Below are 23,729 nucleotides of genomic sequence, written 5' to 3' on the forward strand. Positions count from 1 at the left end.
AGCGCCGTCAGACTGGCTGCCGGACTCGAGGCAGGGGAGGGGAGGAAAATGATGGAGCGGAGAAGGAGGACGAGAGTAAGAAGGGAGGGAGGAAGCCTGAGGGTTAGAGTGAGAAGCGGGAAGAACGGAAGGAACCGAGGGATGCTGGCGAAGGGAGGGCAGCAGGAAGGGAGACAATGGGAATGATACAATGAGGAGAGGATGATGGCGAAAGGGACAGGAGGGAAACAATGTCTTTCCTGCTCTTCGCGTCTCTGTCCTTGCACTGGATGCAAGCGAAAGTTTCGTAGACTAGCAGTCCATGTCCTCGCGCCTGGCATGAGGGAGATAAGGAGGAGGAGGAGAACGGACGAGATCGTCATGATCAACTCACACACTGAGGGAGGGAAGCAGCGAGTCCAACCGAGGCAAGACAAACCAAATTACATTCAGAAAGCTGTTGATTCATCACATTCAAAACTCACATTCTGAGATTCATGGGTCAGTGAGCAAGATTGAACATCCGAACAAACTTACACAACACTAGCAGCCGGGAGGACGTGAAAGTTGAAACACGAGCGAATGTCAGGCACAAAGAAATTCGAACAACTTGATTTGATTACCCACTGAAAACCAAAACGACATGTCAGAATGTGAACACGACAAGATTTACTTCCTTACATTCTGCACATGAAGGAAGTTTGTGACAATGAAGGCAGGAGATTGTGAAACAGTCAGTAAACATCTTGCTGGATGTCAAGAACAAAAAGCTACCAGCTGCCGAGCAAGTCATTTTCAGATCCGTCAATGAGTCCAAGAGAGCGGAGGAGGCAAGGGAGGAGGGGAACGGGGGGGGGGGGGGGAGGGGGCGAGGGGGAGGGGAAGTGGGGAGGGGATGGGGAGGGAGAGGGGAGGAGAGGGAGAATAGGGGAGAAGAGATGATAGCATGTCAAACATCACAGAAAGGAGAAGAGATCTCAGAATTCACTTACCCCCTGATCATACAGTCAGGAAATACACAGTGGCGAGATCGGTACGATTCAAGCATTCTAGTCAGTTTCTGCCATTCAAAGACATATTGACTCACTCCCTGCATTGAGCGACAAGATGAGATAGATATCATCAGGTGAGATCATGACGCATGCTCAGGTAAGACAAGTTGAAAGAAAGAGTATACCGCCTGAGTACGCGCGGTCATGGGGGATCACAAGAGCGAAAGGCGAAGCCACTCACGCATTTGTTGGCGTCGTCGCTATCCACCTCTACGATGAGCTACAAAATTCTTAGTGATGCACGCATGAAGGATCTCAGCCCTCGTTCTGCTGCTCAATCATGAACTACGCTTCACTGTAACCTTTCCCGATTCCCCCAGCATAACTCTGCTTCCTCAATTTCTGCTCCCGCATCTCCTGACCTGCATCTCCTCCTCTCCGCTGCCCTCCTCGCCCCCGCTTACTCTTCCTTCCCTTCTCTCCTCCTCTCTCCTCCTCTCCCTCTCCTCCCCTCCTCCTCCTCCTTCACCTTGCATACTTCGCATGGCCACGGCATTGCGGCCACGGGAAGCGTACAATCCTCTTTTGGCAATTGGGAAACAAAAAGTGCTTAAAATAAGTAAAAACGCTTAAAAATAAGCTAAATTTGACTAGAGGTTGATTGGTATGTTGAGTAAACCTTCATGGTACTCCTGTTAACATTCCTGCCTGACTACTTCAAATTTCATTGGCAAATTTGAAATTCTCAAAAATAGCATGGATTGTTGGTGTTTCCCAGGCGAAAAAAAAATTCCCAGGCCCCGGAGTCACAATATCCGGCGATTTACGTGGACGACACTGAGGACAGGACCGGGACTCGGGGACAGGACCGTGAGGGTACATGACTCTCTTTACATGACAGTGACGACAGTGACGACACTGACAGCCAGTGACTGCCACCGCAGTGCCCGGCCCGGTCCCCGGTCCCGGTCCGATCCCGGTCCGGGAGTCCCGCCGGGTCCCGGAGTCTCGGGGCCCAGTTGACAGTGACACTGAGGCTGAGTGCAGCCACAAGTGCAGTGCGGCGCAACCAACTTTGTCGGCTGACAGTAGGTGGGGTATAGGGAGGGAAATGGGGGATACCCATAGTGAATTTAGGGGGTGCTTGAGGTATGAAGAAGGGGTAGGGGTCCAAGTTTGTGAGGGTGGAGAACCAGACTCGAGACAAGAATGCGCAAAAGCTAAGGGCGAGGAGGAAGAGGCGAAGAGAGCAGTGAAGGAAGGAGGAGGAGGAGGAGGAGGACGAAGAAGAAGAAGGAGAAGAAGAAGAAGAAGAAGAAGAAGAAGAAGAAGAAGAAGAAGAAGAAGAAGAAGAAGAAGAAGAAGAAGAAGAAGATTAGGAGGAGGAAGAGGGAAGGGAGGTGAGATGAGGAGAGGGCAGTAGAGAAGAGGGGAAGCGAGGACTCAGAGCAGATGAGAGGTTGGACCGAGAGGATAGAAACATTTTAGAAGCGGGAGTGGATGGGAATTTAAGGCATGACAAGCAAGAGGAAATGAAAAGGAAGGGGGAGACGGAATGGGAGGAAGGGAGGACGCATGCTTATTTGGAGGTATAAGACTGAAAATATCCTCGTCTAACGTTCACTAAGGAACAACACGGTTCCATGGAGTTTTCTTCAGCTCTCAAGTTGACAGGTAACCTCTTACCCTCAAGCTCCCTCCCTCAACCGTTCCATCCTGCCTCACTCGCGCTGGCCCCAGGGTTGGACGACTATATCACCCCCTCTCAAGCTTGTATCAAGCCCGTCGAGTCAGGTTGTGCCGAAGCTTGCTGCTTCACAGCGTTGACAAGCCTGCAGGGGTGAAGGAGAGCGGGAAGGGCGGCACCTTGACCATTCAAGTATGACATGCTGTCTTATGAAAGAGAGGAGATGGATGGAGAGATGGATGGAGAGGAGATGGATGGAGAGGAGATGGATGGAGAGGAGATGGAGGGAGAGGAGATGGAGGGAGAGGAGATGCAAAGATGTCTGATGATGGAGGTGAATGAGGAGTGATTTTCCTTTGGGCAGCTGGAAGAGAATGGAACTTACTCGGAAGTTCACGGGGATGGGTCGAAAGTTCAGCTCAAACCTGCAAAGATCACGTTGAATGATTGTCTAGCATGCAGGTGAGGTTGACGGTGGAGCGAGTGCGAAGAAAAGGGGCAGGAGGAGTGGCAGAGAGAGGGAGGGAGGGGGAAGAGGACGAGGAGGATGGAGGAACAGGAGGGATGAGAAGCAGGAGGAAGAGGGAGGAGGAGGAGGAGGAGGAGGAGGAGGAGGAGGAGGAGGAGGGGGCAGAGGGAGGAGGAGGAGGAATGGTCTCGATATTGATCTTGTTTTCAGCGGGTGCATAACATCAGCTGAGAGTGTCTTGATCACGCAGCAATCTGTCGATGAATTTCTCTCAGTGAGTTGTTTGTCCGGATCGACTGTTTTGATTCGAGTTGTAAGGTGGTAGAAAACAAACTCAATGACATCAAGATTGTTGTCTCTGTTTCTCCGCAAGCCTGGGCCTCTGTTGCAACCCAATACAACATCTCCGGTGAGGGTACAAGGTACATCAGCAAGGATTGTTGAGGTGGGATAGGTCCATCCGCTCTTGCGAGGATTTCAACTGTGTTCAAACAGCTAGGAGCGATCTCTGTGAGCAGCATGAATGTTGCTGTGAGTGTTGAGAAGTGAGCGAGGTTCAGGTTCTTGACATATCACTCTTTCGCGATCTTTCTCTCGTGGAATCATGTCAAGAATTTGTTCATCGGCTCACAGCAGAAAGGAAAACTCCCGTGATTGCTTCTGCATGCCCAGGTTGATGAGGCTCTTTGTCAACCAGAGCGCTGACGACAGTCATCAGGATGGGTTTGTTATGCTGAGAAAACACAGCACTCGGCGCTTCCGTTTCTTTCCTCCGTCAAGTCTCCACAGCAGATCTCAGGTGAATCATTTGGCGACGAGCTGAGGTCTGAACAGCAGCAGGCACCCTTGTCAAGCAGATGTTTGCAAGGAGGTTGGGAGTGAAGCCTTCCAGCATCTATCACGTCTGTCTCATGCCGTGAGTGTTGCTCTGACCTCGCCTTGCCTGACTCACATGTTCGTTCTCAGGTGCTTCGACAAGAAGTTGGAAGCCTCTCGCGATGACTTCATAGAGCAGGTCAGGAGGAGGCTGCAGGTGACGTTGACTTGATGGGTTGTCCCAGGACTCAAACAGCCGCGAAGTCGACCTCGTCCTCACATCTGCAGAGGTTGAACTTTCTCAACATCAAACTCCTCTCCTCTCCTCACCTCGTCCTTGTTTGCAGATCCTTGATCTGCTAGCAAGGAAAGGCATCAACTTCTTGGAAGTGCAGGAGGGTTCGATAGAGAACGTCTTCGGAGAAACGATGAGTCAGCAGGCTGTCACCAACAACCTCTTCGGAGTACATGGATCCTCTGGGAACTTTGCCAAGGAGGTAAGTCTTGGAGGTCTGAAGAAGTAGGAAGTCAGTGATGGAGATGGTTTCAAGGTATTTGTGCACGCTGCAAGGCAGATCTTCGGCAAGGACGTCAGGGTGACGGAGGCGTCTGACGGTGAGTCTGAGAAGGATGAGAAGAGAAGAAGCTGAAGATTCTCACGTGAGAGTGCAGATGTTGAGATGCAAATTGAAGACCCCTCCTCTTCCTCCTCCTCCTCCTCCTCCTCTTCCTCCTCCTCTTCCTCCTCCTCCCCCCCAATCAACTGTGTTTGGAAACAGGTCAGAGCTGTTGCGGACGCTTCTCTCTTCTCATGCTCCTGCTCCCCAGGTCCGCAACAGCGACTTTCATGAGCTGGTGCTCTTCGACCAGCGGGACAACAAGACTCCCCTCCTCAAGTTTGCGCGCTGCTACGGCTTCCGCAACATTCAGAACATCATCCGACAGATCAAGTCGAGCAAAGGATGCGCATACCATTACATAGAGGTGATGCTTGCCTCCCCTACTTCCTCCTGATCTGACCCTGCTCTTATTCTTGCTCTTATTCTTGCTCTTGCTCTTGCTCTTGCTCTTGCTCTTGCTCTTGCTCTTGCTCTTGCTCTTGCTCTTGCTCTTGCTCTTGCTCTTGCTCTTGCTCTTGCTCTTGCTCTTGCTCTTGCTCTTGCTCTTGCTCTTGCTCGTGTTCTGTCCTCCCCGTTGTCTCCTTGTGCACTATTCCTGTCACTGCTCTTCCTCCTGCTCCACGTGCTTCTTCTGCTTCTCCTCTTTCGTCTCCATTCCCTCCTGCTCTTACTTCTCTTCTCACTCATTGTTTCCTTTCTCGCCTTCCTGCCAGGTTATGGCTTGTCCCAGCGGGTGCGTCAACGGAGGAGGACAAATACGTCCCGACGAGTCAACGTGTGCTCCTGCTCCTGCTCCTGCTCCTGCTCCTGCTCCTGCTCCTGCTCCTGCTCCTGCTCCTGCTCCTGCTCCTGCTCCTGCTCCTGCTCCTGCTCCTGCTCCTGCTCTTACCCTTCCTCAGCTCCTTCTCCTGCATAGCTTCTGCTCCTGCTCCTTCTCAGCTTCTACTCCTGCTCCTCTCCTCCTCGCACATCCCTCATGCTCTGCCAACAGCAAGGAGGCCCCGAAGGAAAGGCTTCTCAGGGTGCAGGAGACTTTCCGTAACGGCCAGTCAGAACGTCCGCCGCATGAGAACCCGGATGTCAAGAGAATCTACCAGGAGGTGAAGCAGCAGCTGAGGTTGAGCTGGGCTAGATGCTGAGGAATGAAGCTGGGTTGGGGTGAGCCGGATGAGAGGACGATGAGGAACAGTGATGGGAAGGATGCAAAGGCACGATTTGAGAGGGAGGGGAGAGGTGCGAGGAGAAGGTGCGAGGGAGGAGGAGTAGCTGGAGGAAGAGAAGGAGGATTAAGATGATGAGGAGGAAGAGGGATGATGATGATGATGATGATGATGATGATGATGATGATGAGGAGGAGGAGCAGCAGCAGCAGCAGCAGGAGAGAGAAGCGAGGAGCAGGAGGAGGCTGATGTGGGGTTGACAGGTTGTATCCTCGTCTCCTTATTCGGAGCCTTCCTGCCGTCTGCTGCACACTTCTTTCCATGCGAGGACAGAGACGCTTGCTAACCCGCTCTCGATCTCATGGTAGAGGACGAGGACGCGGACGAGGGGACGAGGACGAGGACGATAAGAGAAGGAGGGCAAGTGTACAGTAAAGATATGTTGAGGGTAGGGTAGAAGGGTGACATGTTTCTGGGAGGAGAGAGAGAGAGAGAGAGGCGAGTCGGATTGCAGATGTTATCTCACAACTTCTTTCATCGACAAGAACATGTCTTCTACCAGCACCATCACCGCACAGCCTCCATCCTGCAAGACAGACACTGCTGGTTGTACTGTAGAGTCTGTCCCACCTGTGTAACCCTGTTTGCTACCTGTAAGGAACAAGTCAGAGCAGACACGCGGCTGGGCAAGGTCAGTACGATGCTGTGGAGGGCTTCGTTTCCAGTATCCAGCTCCTGCCGCCATGCGTTAACCGTTGGAGCAGCGGACGGGACAACGTCACCATGATGTGGGAGACTATGATGGAGAATCGCAACGAAAGTTCCTCTAGTGTGTTGTGACAAGATCTCAACACCTGTCAGACATTCTCAGCAACAGAAAGAACTTGACGATTTCACATCCAGCAGCGTCATCAGCAACAAACAGAACAACTCGATGCTCAACAACAAGACTAAGACTTGATTGTCCTCACCCGCAACACCTCCGACCCCATCGTGTTCCCAGATGCAGTTTGCATGACCCTCTGGCATTGACTCTCGACATGCATGAGCTCACGGAGGTAGATGATCAACCTTGCTGCTGACACTCTCATCTCTCCTTCATCTGCTCTTTCGCTGCCCATCCTTCCTCCTTGCTCAACCCTCTGCAGATCCTCGCTTCCTGTTGCAAGAAGGGCCCTGTTTTCCTCCCCTAAGACGTAGAAAGCATTCCTGCATGCTTCACAGATCGGAGACCGCGGCTCGATGTCACTGCAATCGAGCATCAGCAGAGCTGGATCACATCAAATAGATGACAACACCTTTTCTTTGGAGATGTAAGACAATCTGAAAACCTTCAAAGGTTCATAGTGTATCAGAAAAAGACCCATTGATACAACAAATGATTCTCACCCTCTCAAGAAATCGACCTGCGCTTGTTTCATCTCATTTCGACCTCCCGTCATGACAAACGGCTTGCTCTTCTCTCCCCACAGCAGCAGATGCGCTCGACAGGTCACTTGATTCTTCTCCCTTCTCGTATTGCTCCTTGTCTCCGCCATGGCTAACAGCGTCATGGAGGAAGCTAAAAAGAACCCTGCTTGCAGATATCTTGAGCTCACTGATGTATCAAGATGCTGATGATACGAAGGAGTTTCGACGAGGATGAATCAAATTCTCCTCCTCCTCTTCCTCTCCTCCTCCTTCCCTCAGTTCAAACCACTCGCCATTGTGCAACTCGCCGTTATGAGCTCAATGTATCCCTCATCTCCCCACTGACCACACCCCGGGAGCCGGGGCCAGAGCCGGGGCCTCTCCTGAGAGCCGGGCCCGGGGCCCGGCCAGAGCCCGGCGGCCGGGCGGCCTGAGCCGGGGCCGGCCGGCACCGGGCATCATGGCATGCCGGCCGGCCGCATAGCGGCTGGGCCCGGCGGGGCCTTCCGAGCGTCCTTTACTCAAAGTTAAGTTAAAAATCATTACGAGGACAATCAGGAGAGTCCGATCGAGGAGGCTTGACCCTGACACTGTCGCACAGGCCAAACGGCGAGAAGAGAAAGACAGCGAGAACCAAACCCAATCCTGCCGACTGCTGTCCCCCAAACTTAACTGATACCTTCCGAGCACTACAGGCATGCTGGGGGGCAGTATGAGCCTTGAGGCTGACGAGCTCGAGGTTCATCATGCCTCTTGCACGCCCCCCGGAGGCGGTAGCAGTACGGTAGGCGGCCATCAGAGCCTTCAGTGCTGCCTTCACGTTCGTGACGACAAGAGAAGACCATAGCTTCTCACCTTCGCAGAGCTCGGATATTGAGTCAGAGGTGCACGTTCAAACTTGAAAGGTTCTCCTAGAGGAGTGACGGTGTGATCGGACGCAGCGACGCAGCCAGCGTCCGAGCGGACAGAGTCAGGTGCCTTGATGGTACGGGACCAGTTTTACAGCGGTTTGCCCAGCCGGGGGTTCAGTCACGATTGTTGATTGTATGAAGTTTGATTGTATTACAGACAATTCAGATGAAATTTGAGATCAATATAGTACAACAAGGATTCGAATTGTTAACGAGAGATAAGAAAGCTACAATCAGGTTGATCGGAGGTAAAGTGTTTCTACTCCTTTCGATGACAGCAACGTGTTTGCAACTTCCGTAACATCCTTGGCAGAGCATTGTGTTGTTGTTCTCCACGTTGGAGGTAAGCAGGGAGCTATTCTCTTCCCTGCGACAGATTTCCTTGCTGCCATGATGCTCTCATAGCAGGCACCATCCTCGATCGCCACTCGTACACTTGCCCCACTGCCGTCGCGAGTTTGCATTGCTTCCAAATAAGCCTCTTGCTCTTTGTTGAGGTGGAAAACTGTTTTCTTGAGCTCGAGTTTGAATGACTTGGGAGCAGAGATGCTGAACGTGGTACACGAACCGGTCATGGGAGATGAAACAAGAATTTGTGGAAGGAAGTGAAAATCGACGAGGAAAACGACGAGGGGCAGGAGGGCAGGATAGTTCGAAAAGAAGGAGGGAAGTTCGAAGGTGCCGGAGATCGCTAAGGGGATGGCAGAGCAGGAATGGGACAAGCTGCAAGGAGAGGCGAGGCGAGGAGGGTCGAAGGGGAAGGAACTGGGAGGAAGGAAGGGGTCGGTGATGGGAGGTCAGAGGTACCGATGATATAGTCTACAGAGGAGGGCGGATTTCCGTGTAAGCCTGGCATCCCGCCTGGTGCACCGCGGGATGTCTGGACCCACCCTAGATGGAACAAAGAAAATTGCGCAAAAGGACCCGGTACCCATAAAACGAGTAATGATCGGCCTCTAAAGATCGCAACGTTTCGCAATCATTTATCATAAAAGTCATCAAAAGCATCTTTTTGGGATTCTTGCTTGTCATAAATAAAGGGTAAAGAATTGAAAAGCTCTATTTTGAAGTCTTGAAATGGCCTCATCGCATATGCAACCCTCAATGGAGGTTATCTCCGTTTCGCAATTATCGAAAAATTGCTTTTTCATCATTGACTGGCAGCCACTCGCATCATCAGATTCCGATCGCTGTGTTTTCAAATCTTCTTGTCGCTGACTACCCTACCCCATAAAAACTCCTTCGAAATCTTCTACGGAGGGGTAATTGGAACGTGTAGTAGAAGGACCTCTGCTGCGCCTCCTTTTCGACCTCTTCGGCCCCTTCTGCCATTCACCTCCTTGTCGTGTCTTTTTCATTCGCGTCAGCATACGAAGGGGTCTCCTTCCTCCCCCTCTCCTCCCTCCCAACGACATGACCAGCATGCCGAGAAGCTACATCCTATGGACTTCAGAGCATGTATGGCAAGCTCCCGGCAAAGTACAACTTACCACAGAGATCTCTCCGTACAAGGCGCTCCCAGCATGTTCGTTTGGTGATCGGGGTTACAAGAAACGGAAGCACTCTCAGATCTCCATACACGACAAGCCTTCCATGGATTCATCGTGACCCTCGTCAGCTCTGTGGTTGAAAGTACAGCACAAGTTCCCATTCCGTAGTTACTTGACAGCGTCAACATCTGCCCATTGATCGAGGGATCACTTTTTGTCCTTTGAAGAACCGTTGTCGGGTCTTTCACAGCCTCTTCTCAACTTGCGTTGTGGTCCCTTCACGATGGAGCCAACACCCTGATAGATTAAAGATTTATTGCGCGTTTCCGTGCAGACTCAACTTTCATTTCTTCTTCTTCTTCTTCTCGCCTCCTTTCCCTTTCCCATCTTTCCCTATAAGCAAGGTGACTAATAACCTCCTTCAGGTTCGAACACTGACAAACCTGCTTTTTTGTCGGCGCTCTTGGCCTTTTTCTTCTTGGAAGGGTCAAATATCTGCGTTTGAAATCCCATCAACACAATCACTTCCCAGCAGAAGAGAAAACCTTGGTGTTTGTATTCCTCAGCTCCATCTGCCCGTAGACATCATACACCATGGGTGGAAGAAGAGCTATATTGGTGTGTGTCAGGTAGCAATCAGGGAGGGATTACAAATCATCACGATCACATGTGATTGCGTTGTATCCGTTCTCCTTTGCCCAGTAGTACGCAGTCTTGCCCTGGTTGTCCTTCATATCTACCAGCCTTTCGCCAATCGGCAAGCTTTCATCCTCTATGCTGCTACCAACATGCCTGTAAGAGGGTAGGCCAGATACAATCAGAGCATCTCACCATGTGTCAATCAAGAACTCCGCTATCTCCAGATACCCCTTCATAGCACAGATGTGCAGAGCGGTCCGGCCTTCCTTGTCCTGTACACGGGGGTCGGCCCCGGCCCCCATGAGCTCCTTCACCATCTCGAGCTCCCCCAACAGCGTCGCTGCGTGTAAGGCTGTGCTCGCCCCGACCTCTTCGTTGTCTTTCAAGTTCACGTCTGTCAGAGAGTGTCAGCACTGAGCAGATGCGTTAGAGCTGAGAAACGAATGACCAGGTCTGAACTGCAGGATGACTTTGAGCATTTCAATGTCTCCAGATTTGACAGCGACATGGCACAAGGTCGCCCCGCTCGAGTTCCTGATGTTGACATCGCCGTCCTCCATCAGGATCCGACGGGCGTACTCCAGGTCACGACGGCCGACGGCATCGAAGAAAATGTTTGGATTCATGCCGCCAGGCCTCTTTGAGGGAGAGGAGTCAAATCCTCGTATGCTCGCGTATTTGTTCTTTATGGATTGCAGCCACTGCAAGGCTGGGGCATCCTTCTCTGACTGCATCTGAACTTGCCCTTGCCTGTTGGCCAGTACAGATCACTTCTGAAGTTCTGCTCAACATTCATGCTTCAGTTCACCAACTCCAGGCTGCTGTTTTCACTCATTGCACACAAACAGGCATGCTACCTCTCAAACATTCAATCTGTTCCTACTACAACGGCATCTTACCCTCTTACAAGCAGATTGTTCGTAGCATACACCGCTTGAACCATTCGTATTCTGAACTTGTACTCTTCCTGTCTTTTCTCCTTTTCACCCGGCCTTACATCCCATCCCTTGCAATTACCTCTTCATCTCCTCCTTTCCTTCTCCTCCTCCTTCCTCCTGTATCTTCTTTTCTCCTGTCTTCTCTGCTCTTCTCCTTACTCTTCTCTCTTGCTCGTGCTCGTGCTCGTGCTCCTCTACTCTCCTCTATTCTACTCTACTCTCCTCTCCGCTCCTGCTCCTTTTTCCTGCTCCTGCTCCTGCTCCTGCTCCTGCTCCTGCTCCCTTCCCCCCCCCCCCCCTCTCCCTCCCTCTCCCTCTCCCTCCCTTCCTCCCTCCCTCTCTCTCCTTCCTCCTCCTTCTCATGTCCTGTCTCCTCCTGTCCTCTACCCTCCTCCCCTTCCCTCACCTTCACGCTTGATCAAAAGTTTCACCTTCACCATGACAAACGAGCAGCAACTGATATTATTTTTACTCAAAAGATTTACTGAAAAGATTTACTCAAAGTTAAGTTAAATCCATGTCATGATAATCGGATCGGAAGCCATGCGGCGGTCCTTGTTTTGTTGTGATTCAGAATGATGATAGAGTCTTCCTCCCAAGAGCGAACTTGGGACAGTGACCATGCAGTCGTTGACGTGTCTTTCCGATGTCACTGGAGCGAAGTAATTCGAGCAAGGATCATCGGCGGACAGGGAGCTCGGAGAAGGCTGGAGAGTTCTTGTAGAGAAAGAGCAAGCAGATTCGTTTGTTTCTCTCTCTGTTTACTTCAATCATGACTTGAGCATCATAAAAACAGCCAACTGTTCGTAATGGTGGGTCCATGGGATGGAGAAACTTTCTTTCTGGTCGGAGCTGCCGCGCCCAAGACCAGCCTGCGTAACCGTGATAAGTGAAAATACAACAGCATATTGAGGTGTTGTTCGGCTTCGTCGATCAGGATACTACCTTGTGGCTCGTTGGCTTTATCGAAAACACCGTTTCTGTTTCCGGGTGTAACGAGCAAGGAGAGGGCAAGAGTGTAGATAATCTTACAACACAATCTTTAGATCCCAAGAACTATTAGTCTCCTCTCCTTACGAGCGCTTCTTCCTCCCTCCTCCTCTTCGCCTCTCCCGGAGTCCTGGCCGGCATCCCCCAGGAAGGCTCTCCCTCCTCAGTTGGGTCTCGGTCTCAGGCAGCAGGGAACTGAGCCACCATCTCCTTCCCCTTCTCAAATCAGCACGTCCATGTTTCCATTACGCGTCGAGGGGGTAAACTCCTCCAAACTCTTCCCTGAGGGACACCGGGGTGGGTCAGCAAGTTGACCATGTATAGGGGTGAGGTCGATTTGACTAAGAGGAAACCTAGTGAATGAAGCGAGTAGTGTGGGTGTGTATGACATCAGAAACATGCGAGGGGTGGGGTGGCGAACCACACCCTGTCCTTAGTCCGTACTAGTGACCATTTTTGAAACTCCCCTCACCCCCACCCACCTATCCCTGCCCCATCTACCCCACCCCTGGTAATCACGGAGTCTACAGGGTGTCCTGCTTCTTTTTTTGGAGGTATCACGAATTCAAAAGGAACAGATGTTGTCACAAGAGCTCAATCATTGACGACTCACAGCAACATGCAGCAGTCGAATGTCAATCCTGTGTTGACTCGGGACGAAGTTGTTGAAACATCTTACGAAGTTGAAACATCCTCTGCGAAAGAAAGTGATGGTGAAAACCAAGGGAAAACATCCTTCCTTGCTCTCTTCCGTTTTGCTAGTGCGATGGACCGCTTTCTTATCGTCGTATCCCTCATCGGCTCTGTTGCAACTGGTGCAGCGCTCCCTGTGTTCACCCTCTACTTCAAGGACCTCATCGACGGGGGGTTCGGTGCAGGATCGCAATCTGCCGAGGAGGTCAACAAAGCTGCTCTCAACTTCCTCTGGATCAGCCTTGGCCTGTTCGTGTGTGGCTCCATCTCCAACGGCTCGATGCTCTTGGCCGCTGCAAACCAGGGGTCTCGGCTGAGAAGGCAGTACGTGAAGGCCATCTTGAGGCAGAACATCGCCTGGTTTGACACTCAGAAGACCGGAGAGATCACCACGTCGATCGAACGCGACTGCTCCAACGTGCAGGGAGCGATCGGCGAGAAAGCCGTGCTCTTCGTGCACAACATGTCCACTTTTATCATTGGCATTGCGCTGGGCTTCTGGCAAGGGTGGCAGATGGCGTTGGTGAGCTTGAAGCAGTGGTCGTTGACAAGCTCCCAACTGACTGCGAAGCTGCAGGTGATTTGTGCCTGTCTGCCGCTGCTGGCCGGGGCCGGGGCTTGGATGGCCAAGAATCTCGCAGGGATTGCTTCCAAAGGAGAACACGCATACCGCTCTGCAGGTGTGGAGCGAGCTTGTTGGTGGGTGAGTGTGCTGACGGGCCTTGGCTGAGCAGGAGCTGTCGCTGAGCAGGCCATCACGGGGATCAGGACCGTAGCCTCTCTGCGAGGAGAAGAACGAGAGAACCAGAGGTTCTGCTCGAACCTGGACGAGGCGCTAGACATGGGGATCAAGAGGGCTCGCACAAACGCGCTGGGAATGGGAGTCGTGTTAAGCACTACTCTTTTGCCCTACGCCCTAGGGCTTTGGTTTGGGAGCTGGCTGATATCGCATGGCATAACCAACAGCCGAACAGGGTTGCTCTACTCGGCCGGAGATGTGATGCTGGTCTTCTTCGCCATAGTGCTGGGAGGATTCAGCCTCGGTCAGGTGGGGCCATGTGTGCAGGCGTTCATGAAGGGCCAGGCGTCGGCCAAGAAAATCTTTGATATCATCGACCGCAAGCCTCCCATTGACATCCAAGACCCGTCAGGTGACAAGCCAGCTGGCGTGAAAGGTGATCTCTGCCTCAAGGGCGTTGCCTTCACCTACCCAGCTCGTCTCGATGCTCCGATCTTCACCTGCCTTAACCTCAACATCGCAGCTGGGCAAACGGCAGCCCTAGTCGGAGCCTCAGGAAGTGGAAAAAGCACTGTGATCCAGCTGCTGCTTCGCTTCTACGACCCGGACGAAGGGCAGGTCATGCTGGACGGGAGAGACCTGCGAACTCTCAACGTGAAGTGGCTCCGCGAGCATCTGAGCATCGTGTCCCAGGAGCCGATCCTGTTCGCGGTCTCAATTGCGGAGAACATCAAGTATGGCAAGCCCGACGCCACGATGGACGAGATCAAGAAGGCATGCGTGGCGTCCAACGCTCACTTGTTTGTCGCCGGGCTTCCGGACACGTATCATACGCTGTGCGGGGAGAGGGGGACGCAGCTCAGCGGCGGTCAGAAGCAGAGGATCGCGATCGCGCGCGCCGTCATCTCCAATCCCAACGTGCTCCTGCTGGACGAGGCCACGTCGGCCCTGGACTCGGAGAGCGAGAAGCTCGTACAGGACGCGCTGGACAACCTCATGGAAGGGAGGACCGTCGTGGTGGTCGCTCATCGCCTGTCAACCATCCGCAATGCGGACAAGATCTGTGTGTTCAAGACGGGAACCATCGTCGAAGAGGGCACGCATGAGGAGCTTTATGCAAAGGAAGACGGCTTCTACCGGGAGCTCGTCTCGAAGCAGATGGTGGCAGGAGAGGCAGCGATTGGAGGGGCTTCGGCAACAGCAGAGAAGAAGATGCCCGCAAACGACGTGGCGCAGGGCTCATCAACAGCAGTGAAGTCTCCTGAGGTGAAACTCAAGGAAATGAGCAATCAGGAACAGCAGAAGGCAGAGAAGGGCTACCTGAAGCGAGCCTTCAAGCTCAACAGCCCAGAGTTCTTCCCCTGGGCGTTGACGGGGTCGGTCGGAGCCTGCATGAACGGAGCGGTATATCCTGTGCTTGCACTTCTGCTGACGGAGATGCTTGCGGGCTACAGTCTGTGCCAGGAAAAAGAAGGCATAGATCCTTTCAATCCGGGCAAGAAGGTTGTAGTCTCTTATTTCATGGATGCAAAGAGCTGCGGAGCATCCTGCCTATACCTCGCCACCCATCAGTGGAGTGGTGAATGTTTGAGTGAGAATAACACAAAGATTTGGTGCTACCAGGTTGCTAATTCTTCGGCCGGACATTACATTCGCTTCTACAGCAGCCAACCCGATGAAGCCGTAGCAGTAGTTCAAGATCTCCGACTCCATGATATTGAAGCACTCGTTTCTACAACTCTACTCCTTCGGAGTGATGGGCGAGCATCTCACGCAGCGCCTGAGGAAAATGTGCTTCGCCTCCGTGCTCCGGCAGGACGTGGGCTTCTTCGACTACCCGGAGAATGCGAGCGGCAGCCTGACGACTAAGCTTGCAAAGGACGCTTCCTTGGTAGAGAATGCGGTGGGATCCACAATCGGCCTGATGATCCAAAACCTGGTCGTCATGGCAATATCCCTGACGATCGCTTTCATCCGAGGGTGGATGCTGACTCTGATCTGCTTCTCGACGTTCCCGCTGATGGTTGCTGCCAATATGCTGCAAATGAAGTTCATCGCGGGCTCTGGTGGCGACCTGTCTGCTGCTTATGAGGTAAGCGATGGCTGTAAGGTTCTCTGTCTAGAGAAAGCTTCAACTTGTAGCATCACTTATGAGCAATCTCGTGCTATTGACCTGGTTTTCTTGGCAGAACGCGACAGCGATAGCGAGCGAAGCAGTAGCTGGTTTGCGGACTGTCGCTGCATTCTCAGCAGAGGAGCAAGTCGAGAATCTTTACGAGGAGAATCTCAAGTAAGATTTGTTATGAATGTTTCAGCAATTGAATGACCGGTTACTCGTCGACAGATCAGAAAATGGCGCACAGCAGAAGACAGCTTTGGCAGCTGGCCTCGGGCAGGGCTTTTCGCTTTTCACCGTCTTCTTCCTCTACTACTGCGGGTTTGCAGGAGGAGCATACCTGATGAAACACGAGGGCTACTCTTTCAAGGATGTGCTTCAGGTAATGACAAGGATGCATCTGTTTGCTGTAGAGGAGGGCAGGAGAGAGTTTGAAAAGGATGTTGAACAACTTCAGCTTGATAGCTCAAGTCTCATGTCAGGTGTTCTTCACGGTAACGTTTCTGGGCATGGCAGCTGGCATGGCTGGAGCAGTCGCGCCAGACATCGCCAAGGGAAAGCCTGCTCTGATTTCCATTTTCAAGCTGATCGACCAGGTAGCTGATTGTGAGAAGACAAGGAGGCTAATGGCATCTACAACACCAACAGGAGCCGAAGATCGATGTTAACGATCCTGCTGGCCAGAAACTCCAACGTGTAACGGGAAAGATCGAGCTGAGGGATGTATCCTTTAATTACCCAGCTCGTCCGGACGTGAAAATCTTGCAGAATCTGAATCTCAGTGAGTGCTTCCTGTACTGATATTCTCTTTACCCTCCTGGCCATCAGCCATTCCTGCCGGGAAGACATCAGCGCTTGTCGGGGGGTCGGGCAGCGGAAAAAGCACCATCATCTCCCTTATCGAGCGCTTCTACGACCCTGATAGCGGCAAGGTGAGTGTAGAGGTGAAGGAGAGCGATGCACAGGCTCAGTACTAGGCAGATCCTGCTAGACGATGTTGATATCAAGCAGCTCAACTTGTCGTGGCTACGGTCGCACTTGGGGCTTGTCAGCCAGGAGCCGGTAAGAAGTGGGTTGGAGAGGGAGAGGGAGAGGGAGAGGGAGAGGGAGAGGGAGAGGGAGAGGGAGAAGGGGAGCGAAGGAGGGAGAGAGAGGGCAAGAGGAGGGGGAGGAAGGAGCAATGGAGAGAGCTTGGAGAGAGAGAGAGAGAAAGAGGCAAGAGGAGGAAGCGAGGAGCGAGGACTAGATCCAGTAGGGAGGGAAGGAGGAGAAAGAGGAGGGGGGGGCGAGGGAGGAGATAGAGATCGAGACAGGAGAAACCCAGAAAAGAGCCGCAGAGGATGGAGAGGCTAGAGAAAGAAGGGAGGGAGGGAGGGAGGGAGGGAGGAAGAGAGGAGGTTGAGCGCAAAGGGAAAGCAGGATGTTACATTAACAGGAGGTTGTAAGATATTGTTTGCCACTTCCATCTTTGAGAACATCCGATACGGAAGGTCGAGCATCTGATGTAGGGACCCAGTTGACCAGCTAGCAGGGAGGACGCGGGGGAGGGGGAGGTGATTGAGGCCTCCAAGAAAGCCAACGCGCATACCTTCATCATGGAATTTCCTGGCCAGTTCGAGACGCAATGCGGAGAGAAAGGAACGCAGATGAGCGGCGGGCAGAAGCAGGTGATCTTGTATCTAACTGATCTCACACTGATCTCTTGCATTTTCCTCTTCCTCTCCCCTCGTCCTCGGCAGAGGATCGCGATAGCTCGTGCCATGGTTGCAAACCCAAGCGTGCTGCTCCTGGATGAGGTGAAAGCTGTTCTTGCTGTCCTGTTCCAGCTGATCCTTGAGCTGACAGGCAACGTCCGCGCTTGATTCGCAAAGCGAGATGCTCGTACAAGAAGCTTTGGACATCCTCATGGTCTGTTGGAACATGCGGCTCTTGGTATCATGTCTGAAGGTGTTGCTGCAGGTTGGAAGGACAGTTGTTGTCGTGGCTCACAGACTGTCAACCATCAAAGTAAGCAAGCACCCGTCGTGCTCCAACATGCGCTTATGTTGCATCAGAATGCAGACAAGATCGTCGTCATGTCGGGAGGAGAGGTTGTTGAAGAGGTGATGCGATATCAGAAGTTATCTCTCTCATGGCTGAAACTGAGCTGATTGGACCAGGGCAAACATTTTGATCTGCTTGCTAACACGACTGGACCGTACGCGAAGCTCATCGCTCATCAGGCAACTGATGTCACTCTAGAGACCATTTTTGATGAGACAGACAGATGCAAGCATGATTCGGCGAAGACCTCTTGACAGGAAGAAAGTGAAATGAAGCACGGGAGAGAGAGAGAGAGAGAGAGAGAGAGAGAGAGAGAGAGAGAGAGAGAGAGAGAGAGAGAGAGAGAGAGAGAGAGAGAGAGAGAGAGAGAGAGAGAGAGAGAGAGACAGAGACAGAGAGAGAGAGAGAGAGAGACAGAGAGAGAGATTGTTTGTTTGTTTGTTTGTTTGTTTGTTTGTTTGTTTGTTTGTTTGTTTGAACCACCAACACTTGCTCCGCAAAAGCTGCTAAACATACCAAGCTCACTCCCTGCCAGTCAGCCAGGAGAACTTCTACCTGTGCCCTTTGCAGGAGCCGAGCAGGAATCGACCATGCCCTACTTGAGAGATTGAGCTCCTGCAAGCTGGAGGAGGCGGACAGGCTCTGTCTCGTCGATTTCCATAGCCGCTCCTCTGTCGTCCTCGTCCCTTAAAGCAGAACATGTTTCTTACTGCAGTCACACCGCATTTCTCCTCCACCCTGGCACCCAATGAAGGAGTTCCTAGGAGGACGGCAATGAAACGCAGGGTCCCCGTACACCGCCTCCTGACTACACCCATCCCACTCCGCCGTCAAGCTTGCTCCACGGTGGTTTGCTCAGTTCCAAAGAAAACGCAAAGCCATCTGTATCTGCAGCGATGGGAGGGAAAGCCTTAGTTGGATAAGGGTTACGTAGCTAGCGCGATGATCCGAAATCTTCTGTTGTGCCGACGGAGCTTCCGGACGTTGTTGTAGGGATGAATCTTGGTCACGTATATTACCCTTCGCATTACACCAACTCACATCCAACCGAAGATGTTTGCTGATTGATATGCGAGAACCCCTTTAGATAGATCAACAGGCGAGAATTGAGCACAGAGCGATAGTTCTTAGCTATGAAATTCTCGACTAAATACAGGGTCATGAAAGTTGCATTGGCTCACTGCAGAAAGCTTACGGTGCGCCGGCCTCGTTGAGGAGGGTCATCAGACACTCTTTTTCAGTGATACCTGAAAAAGCATGAACATCAACCAATCAACTGAGTAGATTGCGATTTCTTACGAGTGGACTTGGACGTATCACAAGCGTAATTGCCCGTACAACAGCTCGTCTGGGCAGCAGTGGCTGTCAACGCATGAAGGCACCCAGTATGCTGCGATGCGGAATGTTTTCAAGGTCTTGCAGTCGAATTCAGTGTGATAATCTCTCAAGCCACCCAGCACAGTTCCCTGGTCCCGGACAGAATTGTCGCTGGAAATCGCAGCTGCAGCCGCGCCTGAGGCAAATATACAGGTAGAGAATCATCGGACGCTCTTTGATCGCTCCCACACAGCCAAGGATCGGAATGAAGAATATGAAAACCCCGACGAAGACAAAGGCGATCGCAGTAGGGATCGAAGCACGGCCTGGAACAGTTATGCACAGGTACAACCTGCAGTCTAAGAATCTCTCAAACTCTTGCACAGAGATGAATGAACCAACTCATCGTAGGTCAAGAGGCTCTGCCCACCTCCTCTAGTATTCTCCCCTTCCGCTATCCCTTTCCTCTCCCAGCCCTCCTTCAGCATCTCCCTCCCTGACCCCTCCACCCTCTTCCTCCCAGCGACGCAGGAGGCAGAGGAGTGCAGATCACGGGTAAGGCACCAGAGATGATTTGGTTTTGTACAGATCAGTAAAGAGAGGACGCGCGTATGGAACCTTGTTTGCTATGACACAATCACAAGCGCTGAGCTCCCGGCGAGATGTACCAAGACGAGCATGCGTCATCAGCGCGTGTGCTGGAAGGGACTTGTAGGAGGTTGACTGCAGACTCGACTCGATCGTCAGCCTTCGGCGCCCTCGGCTGCCATGTTGGTCGACGGGCGTGGTGATCTCCGACGTCGTGCGACAGCTACTGAGTGTTGCGAGGTAGCCTCCGTGTCTTCAAGCTCCTCAGCTCCCTCCTGACTCGCCTTCAAGTCATCACTAGCCTCTAGTAGCCCGCGGCTTGCCCTCCTATCCGCTCAATACGAGTCCGACTGAGTCACTGGCTGTAAATCCTTATTGGCCCGCCGGCCCCGGGCCGGCTGTACACCGCCGGGCCGTGGCGGGCCGGCGGTGTGATGGAACACAAGTTTGTTAGACTTGTACTAGTCCAAAGTCACGCAGATATCACATCGACCTTAGTTGTAACAAGACAGTTTTTGCTCAAGACCGAGTTTAATGCACACAAAACCAGTATTAAGGAGCACATGAGAGATAGACTGTATGCTAGGATGTGAAACCCAAGCATCCAGACATGAGAGGACCTTAGCAAGACGGCTAGGAAAGCCCCCTCTTCGTCCCACACGCTACATTGGCCGCCTTGACACGTCAGTCGTCTTGGTTTACAGGAGAGTTTTTGTTAACTCGGCGCTATCTGACTGGCACGGCTGGCATACGTTCCATCACGGTGTGATGCACTTGAAGGCGCCCTGCGGGTATTGGTAATACGCAATAAGAATGCGCAGTCTTTACTCGGTCGGAAGTTAAGTTAAAGATCAGTAGCTGATACCTTCACTTAACTGCGCGCAGGACAATTCCCCCCCCAAAGTCAGGAACAATGAGAAGGAAAGGAGCTCCTATCGAATCTTTGTTTGTCGCTCTGAGTTTACTTTCACAAGCCAGTGCCTAAAGCCCTCTACGTACGTGTAAGGTGACCCACTGCAAACGTGATCGGACTGTAAGCCAGTCGCAAGGTGACCCAGTAAGCCAGTCGCAAGGTATCGCATGGCCCGCAAGGCTGACTGTCCTCGAGGCCTTTACACCAGCCTCCTCCTGCCCCTTTCTTGGCACTAGGATATCCCCCCCACCCCACCCCTCCCCGCACGTGACCTCCGCATCGAGTTTTTGGTTTTAAGGAGGTTTTAAAAAGACTCTCGCCCCCTTCGGAATATTCTACTCTGGTCCCTCGCTCGCTCGCTCCCTCCCTCCCTCCCTCCCTCCCTCCCCCTCCCATGCGCTCCCAGCCCTCCTTCAGCATCTCCCTCCCTGACCCCTCCGCCCTCTTCCTCCCTGCCGCATCCTCTCCCTCCCCCTCTCGCCCCAGGCTCAGGCTCTCTGCCGCACTCGTCCCTTGCTCGCGGCCAGCGACGTCCAAGCCCCCGACGAGCATCAACGAGGAGGCCTTCTGCCTCAGCAACATCCTCGCGGCACGCAAGCGCGCCAGGGGGCAGGGAGCTCTGACGACGGGGAGGCTGCGGAGGAACGTGTCAGCGCAGGACGTGACGGAGGGGGCAGCGATGCTGCTGGAGGGCAGGGAAGAGGACGTGGTAAAGGAGGAGGAAGAGGAGGAGGTAGAGAAAGACAAGAGGACGTGGTAGATGATGAAGAAGAAGGTGATGATGATGAGCAGGAGGAGGGGGTAACTTAGGCACCAGAGATGATTTGGTTTTGTACAGATCAGTAAAGAGAGGACGCGCGTATGGAACCTTGTTTGCTATGACACAATCACAAGCGCTGAGCTCCCGGCGAGATGTACCAAGACGAGCATGCATCATCAGCGCGTGTGCTGGAAGGGACTTGTAGGAGGTTGACTGCAGACTCGACTCGATCGCCGCCGAGCCTTCGGCGCCCTCGGCTGCCATGTTGGTCGACGGGCGTGTTGACCTCCGACATCGAAGTAGAGACGTACAGCTCCTCACAAGCTGATACCTGACTCTCATCGGGCTGGCTGCTGCTGCTGCTGCTGCTGCTGCTGCTGCTGCTGCTGCTGCTGCTGCTGCTGCTGCTGCTGCTGCTGCTGCTGCTGCTGCTGCTGCTGCTGCTGCTGCTGCTGCTGCTGCTGCTGCTGCTGCTGCTGCTGCTGCTGCTGCTGCTGCTGCTGCTGCTGCTGCTGCTGCTGCTGCTGCTGCTGCTGCTGCTGCTGCTGCTGCTGCTGCTGCTGCTGCTGCTGCTGCTGCTGCTGCTGCTGCTGCTGCTGCTGCTGCTGCTGCTGCTGCTGCTGCTGCTGCTGCTGCTGCTGCTGCTGCTGCTGCTGCTGCTGCTGCTGCTGCTGCTGCTGCTGCTGCTGCTGCTGCTGCTGCTGCTGCTGCTGCTGCTGCTGCTTCTGCTTCTGCTGCTGCTGCTGCTGCTGCTGCTGCTGCTGCTGCTGCTGCTGCTGCTGCTGCTGCTGCTGCTCAGGAGTCCGCATGAGGTGTGACGGTAGAGCAAGCCTACTCTTCTCCTCTCTCCTCCCTGTGCGAGGGTCTGGTATAAGACACATCGCACATTGAGACGAGGCCGCTCCGAGCCCACCAGCCAACTTCATCCGTTGGAGGAGGATCAGAGGGGACTAGCGCCAGCTCGATCAGCTCGCAGAGGTCGATCTCAGCTTGACAAGGGTCAAGCAACTCTAGGAGCAGCCTACTCTGAGAGTGCAGTACCACTAGCGTCAAGACTCTTCGCCTTTCAGTCAAGCCCATCGGTCTGTTTGTCCCCCAGCAGAAACGTCGGGACGCGGGCCCGAAGGCGCTGCATGTTTGACCTCCGCATCTCTCAGATCCCAACTGGCGCGATTTCGAGTGTCTTTTTTAGCTCGCTCTCTCTTGTTCGCCTTCTTCAAAACCCCGAGAAGCTCGCTCCTGTGTATCCTGCTCCCTACCTGCCTCCCTCAATCCTCTCCGCGCTGTACGGATCTCAACATCTCCAGCTTTCGCTTTTCCGTCACCTTGATTCCTGCTGCTCCTCTCCGGGGGGCCTTCCTTCCCCTCCCATGCGCTCCCAGCCCTCCTTCAGCATCTCCCTCCCTGACCCCTCCGCCCTCTTCCTCCCTGCCGCATCCTCTCCCTCCCCCTCTCGCCCCAGGCTCAGGCTCTCTGCCGCACTCGTCCCTTGCTCGCGGCCAGCGACCTCCAAGCCCCCGACGAGCATCAACGAGGAGGCCTTCTGCCTCAGCAACATCATCGCGGCACGCAAGCGCGCCAGAGGGCAGGGAGCTCTGACGACGGGGAGGCTGCGGAGGAACGTGTCAGCGCAGGACGTGACGGAGGGGGCAGCGATGCTGCTGAGGGGAAGGAGACAACAGTGAAGTCGCTCTAGATCAGATGTATCAGATCTTTATATGGGGTCGTGTTGTCATTCATACTTGCACTGGGAATTCTTGGGACGTTGACTAATTGTGGAGTTACGGATCGCAAGCTTGAAGGAGAATCGCCTTCATCTTGTTGCCTATGATGAATTCTCCTTCTTCATCTGGCATGAAGAACGGGACGTCACGGATGCTTTTATTCGATACTCCTTATTTCAACCCCTAGTTACCGTATTTCTTCTTGCCTTCTTTCTTCTTACCCTCTCATCCTGTGCGCAGTAAGAGTGGTGTTAGTGTTCTAAATTGAGTTGGTTTTGTTTACATCAACTACACTGTCAAACCGTGCTTGATCTTCTCCATCTCCTACAAGTCTTTCTGATTCAAAGTTCCTACAAGTCTTTATGATTCAAAGTTCCTACAAGTCGTTATGACTCAAAGTTGCTACAAGTCTTTATGACTCAAAGTTCCCACAAGTCTTTATGACTCAAAGTTCCCACAAGTCTTTATGACTCAAAGTTGCTACAAGTCTTTATGACTCAAAGTTCCTACAAGTCTTTATGACTCAAAGTTCAAGTTGCTACAAGTCTTTATGACTCAAAGTTGCTACAAGTCTTTATGACTCAAAGTTCCCACAAGTCTTTATGACTCAAAGTTCAAAGTTGCTACAAGTCTTTATGACTCAAAGTTCCCACAAGTCTTTATGACTCAAAGTTCCTACAAGTCTTTATGACTCAAAGTTCCTACAAGTCTTTATGACTCAAAGTTCCTACAAGT

At 52.8% G+C, this 23,729-nt stretch overlaps 5 protein-coding genes across 5 annotated transcripts; 3 read left to right on the forward strand and 2 right to left on the reverse strand.

Moving 5' to 3' along the window:
• Positions 1–2,614: 2,614 nt before the first annotated feature.
• Positions 2,615–5,702, forward strand: GUITHDRAFT_149054 (hypothetical protein; the record flags this gene model as incomplete). The annotated part of the gene is made up of 17 exons (XM_005818724.1): positions 2,615–2,645; positions 2,810–2,850; positions 3,023–3,120; positions 3,338–3,401; positions 3,446–3,536; positions 3,582–3,658; positions 3,688–3,799; positions 3,846–3,926; positions 3,962–4,043; positions 4,094–4,142; positions 4,189–4,233; positions 4,291–4,440; positions 4,495–4,558; positions 4,616–4,722; positions 4,772–4,927; positions 5,277–5,338; positions 5,555–5,702. 17 exons carry the CDS (start codon positions 2,615–2,617, stop codon positions 5,700–5,702), a joined length of 1,458 nt encoding a protein of 485 aa, XP_005818781.1.
• Positions 5,703–6,290: 588 nt separating this feature from the next.
• On the reverse strand, positions 6,291–7,276 carry GUITHDRAFT_149055 (hypothetical protein; the record flags this gene model as incomplete). Its single annotated transcript, XM_005818725.1, has 5 exons — positions 6,291–6,374; positions 6,506–6,577; positions 6,695–6,971; positions 7,022–7,054; positions 7,113–7,276. 5 exons carry the CDS (start codon positions 7,274–7,276, stop codon positions 6,291–6,293), a joined length of 630 nt encoding a protein of 209 aa, XP_005818782.1.
• Positions 7,277–10,373: 3,097 nt separating this feature from the next.
• Positions 10,374–10,529, reverse strand: GUITHDRAFT_41614 (hypothetical protein; the record flags this gene model as incomplete). The annotated part of the gene is made up of 1 exon (XM_005818726.1): positions 10,374–10,529. A coding segment is annotated over one exon (156 nt), but the record flags the coding sequence as incomplete, so codon positions are not given.
• Positions 10,530–12,867: 2,338 nt separating this feature from the next.
• Positions 12,868–17,946, forward strand: GUITHDRAFT_122008 (hypothetical protein; the record flags this gene model as incomplete). The annotated part of the gene is made up of 16 exons (XM_005818727.1): positions 12,868–13,317; positions 13,372–13,474; positions 13,529–15,156; positions 15,227–15,625; positions 15,723–15,823; positions 15,878–16,031; positions 16,132–16,245; positions 16,298–16,430; positions 16,478–16,581; positions 16,631–16,711; positions 17,221–17,316; positions 17,389–17,445; positions 17,495–17,557; positions 17,609–17,656; positions 17,704–17,751; positions 17,809–17,946. The coding sequence occupies 16 exons, from the start codon at positions 12,868–12,870 to the stop codon at positions 17,944–17,946; spliced, it is 3,717 nt and encodes a 1,238-aa protein (XP_005818784.1).
• A 2,958-nt stretch (positions 17,947–20,904) lies between these two features.
• Positions 20,905–21,270, forward strand: GUITHDRAFT_149058 (hypothetical protein; the record flags this gene model as incomplete). Its single annotated transcript, XM_005818728.1, has 1 exon — positions 20,905–21,270. One exon carries the CDS (start codon positions 20,905–20,907, stop codon positions 21,268–21,270), a length of 366 nt encoding a protein of 121 aa, XP_005818785.1.
• Between the last annotated feature and the right edge of the window lie 2,459 nt (positions 21,271–23,729).

This window comes from Guillardia theta (assembly GCF_000315625.1).
Source record: "Guillardia theta CCMP2712 unplaced genomic scaffold GUITHscaffold_273, whole genome shotgun sequence".
In the NCBI taxonomy this organism is placed as follows: domain Eukaryota; class Cryptophyceae; order Pyrenomonadales; family Geminigeraceae; genus Guillardia; species Guillardia theta.